We start from the raw sequence: 5,217 nt of genomic DNA on the forward strand, positions 1-5,217 counted from the left end.
TGTATTTATAACAGAACACATTATTACAGTATTCATTATTACCTCACTAAATGTTTTGTATAAGCTTTAAGAACTTGCTATGTATATACTTAACTCATGGTATACACTGTGTGGTGGTCAGGGTGACTTTATAGGAAGAGGTAGCGGAAAAAGTAGTGGTGGTAGGGTGCTTTCTGTTACTCATTTTCAACATCCAGCTCTTAATATCCTTACACAGTGTTTCACGTGATTAATTACTTGACGGTCATTGGCTGCAGAAGTGTCTTACGGAATTGAAGTTGTGAGGTCATGAGTCAAAGTAGGAATTTGGTTTAACTCTTCATACCAGTTGTTGGAGTAGAAACTTCAGCTGAGCCTATGCAGTAGTGGAGGCCATTTTGTATTGCATTCCTCCATAGAGAGTGTTAACGCCCTCTTTGAGATATATAAGACGCTTGTATGCCCTCTCCTCACATTGTGTATGTTGTGTTATAAAATATTTAATAAAGTATTTTTTTCGGTATTATAATGTGGCACCAACTGTGAGTGTAGTTAACGTTAACTTATGTGAAAGGTAATAAGTGCTCAATAAAACCAATAATGGGGATTGGGGGCTGTGAATCACCCTTTAATATGCCCATCGTTCCAAGCTATCATCCCACAAAGTTTGGTTAAGATTGGCCCAATGAAGTAGGAGTAGTTAGATAAAGGACAAACAGACAGACACAGACATTTTTGTGCTTTACATATGTAGATAAAAAATGTCTTAGCTATATGTATCTATACGAAGTACGACTTTGGTATTGAAAAGGCAATTAAAGACAAGCTTTCTATGTTGAATGGGTCCGAAGTATGACGTCGGTATGAATAATATAAATAAATAAACCTTTTCTTAGCTGGCTCAGTTTGAAGTTGGAATATATAAATAAATAAAACCTTCCTACGTTGGCTGGGTTCGAAGTAAAACCTTGGTAAGTAAAACATAAGTGAATAAAACCTTTTCTAGTTGACTGAGTCTGAAGTAGGACGTTATCATAGAAAATATAAAGAAATAAAACCTATTTTAACTAGCTGGGTCCGAAGCACGAACTTAATACAGCAAATATAATAAATAAAACCTTTCTTAGCTGGCTGGATCCGAAGTAGGACTTTGGTATGGAAAATATCAAACTGGAACTCATCTTAGTTGGCTTGGTCCTTAGAGGATTTTCCCATTTACTGTTTGTTAGCTTTTTTAGTCTTCCCAAAAAAGAGAATGCTCCTGTGGCCCCATTGTGCGGGGTATATTTTTGTAGTAATGGGCCACGAATCATGAATTCTCGGAATCACAGTCTATCTACTAAGCCACGCCTAGATTATAGGGATAATTTGAAATACGAGCTACTAAAATCAATATACAGAAAATGTGGACTCCCGTACATATGACGAAAGACCATGATTAGATCCAGCCGGAGGTAATTGTAATATTAGTAAAAAAGGGGGGAGCCACACGATGTAATCCAATTAGACATCACATGTTCAATTACATGAAGTTGAAGATATTACTTTGGCTACCATTACCATAAGGAGATTTTATGTCAACAGAGTTTTGAATTACTAGTTGTTACATCTTATACACATGTTTGGCCATAACTTTTCCAAAACACGAACTACTCTGAACTTCGAAATTGTTGTTGTTTTGTAACAAATCTAAATTCTCAATAACTTCGATAATTTCATATAGTTCCAGGAATTGATAAAAAAAAGATGGAAAAGTTAAAGAAAAATCAGTAATTTTACTGGAAAGGACTGAATCACAAGAAGAAGGTGGAAATAATTTGGTGAAATTATTCTGGCTATCAAAAAAAAAACTTAAAAGAAGTTAAAATGAACAAGTAGGAGATCAATTAACGACCGTTGTGCGGATTTTTCTAAAGCAAAGAACATAAAACTAGTAAATGAGAAAAGTCATTATGATGCACGTGAACGGATGTTTTAATTAAAGGCATCTTTTCATACGGAAGTCTAGAAGATACTATAAATTGAACACCTTCTCAGAGCAGAACAATAGTAGAACCCACTGGAAGGTTTTGTATTGTCTGAATTAAAAACATTTCGAAAGGACCTCATTAAATAAATTACGAAAAGTTAAGCATAGGCCTCGTTGTGACAGAAATATAGACTTTTCTTATGAATCAATTTTACTGTTACAAAAGAACAACAACAACAAAACGTGAAAGTTAGTCAGTTTTGTGCTGAAACTTAAAAGTAATAATAATAATAACATCATAATGAATTTGCACTGATGTTAGCGCCATCTATCGGCGCTTCGAATATAATACTTGGCAAGCACACGATTCACCACATAATATCCCGGCAGTCCTATTAAAGGTTGCTACTTTGAATGAACAAATAATTAATCAATAGTGTCTGGGCTTTTAATATACTGGCTATAATTAAACTCTTAAATAACGTATAACGTTTTTAATAATGGAAAATGTAGATTGTAATTATTTGTGAAAAAAGAAAAGAATCTTATCCTTTACTTTCTAAAACTGACCTGAAGGAGAAGGACGGCACCAAGAGCAACAATCCATATGACTTTATTCTGATAAAACCATTCCACCAGATATTCCTTGCATCCCACCTGAAACTAGGTAAGGTTGACAAAAAGTGCCATTAATTAAATTAAAAAATAAACTACGACGTAAAATAACATGAACTATTGGGCTATCTGTACTCTGCCCACCAGGAGTATCGAAACCCGGTTTCTAGCGTTGTAAGTCCGCAGACATACCGCTATGTCACTGGGGAGCAATAAAGATCTACACCAGAAAAGCTGTTTTTCAATACGATGTTAGGCTTAGTTTAGTTTCAGCACATAAAATATAAAGTAGTCGATGTTTGTCTGTTATCTTTCAGATGTTCATTTCGCTTACCTTATTTAAATCCGTCTCAATTTTTCGTACACTTGCACTAAACGTGCTCTCCTTTAAGTAACAATTGTTATTGCTTGTTTCTACATCTTCAATGAAGTCTTTTGGTCCAAGAAATCCACAGCACTCAAACTTGAAGAGGAAAGTAGAAAAATTAGTTTAAGAAACAAAACTTCGAATATACGACTACAAGCAAGAAGATTATTATTAGGTTCAGGTTTTCAAGTACTAAATTATACAAGGTTCAGTTTCCTACGCATATGTACAGAGCAGACTTTGAAACCAATGAAATAAATAAATGAAAAACAGCTACCAGCAAGTACATTTAATCGAAACCAGGACTATCTGAATTTTATTTTTTTGTAATAAAAATATATATGTATATCTACAGAAGGCAAACGGATGTCAAGACCACGTTCTAGAATTATTGAGCAAGAGCATGTATTATAATGCAATAACTAGGGTGATTAGATATTATAAGAAGACATCAAGAATTATCAACTTTCATTTACCTCAGACTTCACTAGGTTACTGTATTATAAGTAGGGTGATTAGATATTATAAGACATCAAGAATTATCAACTTTCATTTACCTCAGACTTCACTAGGTTACTGTATAATAACTAGGGTGATTAGATATTATAAGAATACATCAAGAATTATCAACTTTCATTTACCTCAGACTTCACTAGGTTACTGTATAATAAGTAGGAAGTATAGACGAACACGTCAAGAATTATCAATTTTCGTTTACTTCAGACTTCACTAGGTTACTGTATAATAAGTAGGGTGTATACACGAAAACGTCAAGAATAATGAACTTTCATTTACTTCAGATTTAACTAGGTTACTATATAGTAAGTAGGGTGTATACACGAAAACGTCAAGAATAATCAACTTTCATTTAAATCAGACTTCACTAGGTTACTGTATGATAAGTAGGAAGTATACACGAAAACGTCAAGAATAATAAACTTTCATTTACCTCAGACTTCAACTAGATACACGTAGAATTATCGTATAATAAGTAGGGTGTATACACGAAAACGTCAAGAATAATCAACTTTCATTTACCTCAGACTTCACTAGATTATCGTGTAATAAATAGGAAGTATACACGAAAACGTCAGAAATAATCAACTTTCAATGATTCCCAATATCGTTACAGGGAATCACAGAACGAGAATAACACAGTTGAAACTTGACTTTTGAAAATTGGTCTATACGTAGAAAGAAATACGTGAACAACGCGAAACGACCAGCCAAACAGGAGGAATAAAAACCAATACTGTATTTCTTTAACTTTTTCTAGGACAAAATATCTGAAAATGATGGGGAGGAAGGGTAAAGTTTGAAATCTATAATTCAGATAATTTATACTAAACGATAGTATAAATGTGTATGTGTGATTACCTAATATATATATATATATATATATATATACACACACACACACATAAGCAAAAGTACCCGTCCCCAGTGACGGGGAAAGTTTAAGTTAATCTATCAATTTAAATTATTTCATGGACTTTAAAAAGGTTAATTTTGTTGTACTCTTGGTTTCACTCAGGGCCAAAGCTCTGAGCTACTTATACCACCCACCTCAAAAAGTAATTGTTGAACATTTCAGTCATGTTAAGAGCCACTCAACAATAACATACAGTAAATCTACATTTTTATTCTTTAAGTTATGTCACATTTTGAAATGTGAATGACAGTGTGGTTAATTCCTAACAATTTAGTACAGAATATCCCGCTTCCGAAATAAAAATTGGCATCAACATTATTCACGCCTGTTCTCCCATCATTTCAAAAGTGAATGTTGAGATTTGCCTGCGTGCGCAGCTTTTGAAACGGGAGCCAGACGAACGCTCGAACAGACACCACGGTTAGAGATACACTGTATTTCAGTTTAAAATTGATGATATCAATGTGTTTGTATAATGATGTGATATCAATGTGTTTGTGTAATGACATTGATATCAATGTGTTTGTATAATGACATGATATCAATGTGTTTGTATAATGACGTGATATCAATGTGTTTGTATAATGATATGATATCAATGTGTTTGTATAATGACGTGATATCAATGTGTTTGTATAATGATATGATATCAATGTGTTTGTATAATGACGTGATATCAATGTGTTTGTATAATGACGGGATATCAATGTGTTTGTATAATGATATGATATCAATGTGTTTGTATAATGTTTTTTTAGAGGATACTAGAAAATTGGTTTTATTTTCTCACTGCGTGGTTTTGTTTTTCTTTTTCTTTTAGAAAGAAGAGGTACGTTTGGTGAACAAAGCTCTAAC

The 5,217-nt window shown here is 33.4% G+C and overlaps 1 protein-coding gene across 2 annotated transcripts in view; it reads right to left on the bottom strand.

The window, feature by feature from the left end:
• Nucleotides 1–5,217, bottom strand: part of LOC106474164 (CD82 antigen-like) — a 34,549-nt gene that overhangs the window by 4,137 nt on the left and 25,195 nt on the right. For both annotated transcript variants that reach the window (XM_022402534.1, XM_013934856.2), the window contains 2 exons: nucleotides 2,898–3,026; nucleotides 2,519–2,611 (listed from right to left, as the gene is read on the bottom strand). In XM_022402534.1, coding sequence (XP_022258242.1) covers nucleotides 2,519–2,611; nucleotides 2,898–3,026 — 222 coding nt within the window. The remainder of the gene's footprint in view (nucleotides 1–2,518; nucleotides 2,612–2,897; nucleotides 3,027–5,217) is intronic.

Source organism: Limulus polyphemus, unplaced genomic scaffold (genome assembly GCF_000517525.1).
Source record: "Limulus polyphemus unplaced genomic scaffold, Limulus_polyphemus-2.1.2 Scaffold6892, whole genome shotgun sequence".
NCBI lineage: Eukaryota > Metazoa > Arthropoda > Merostomata > Xiphosura > Limulidae > Limulus > Limulus polyphemus.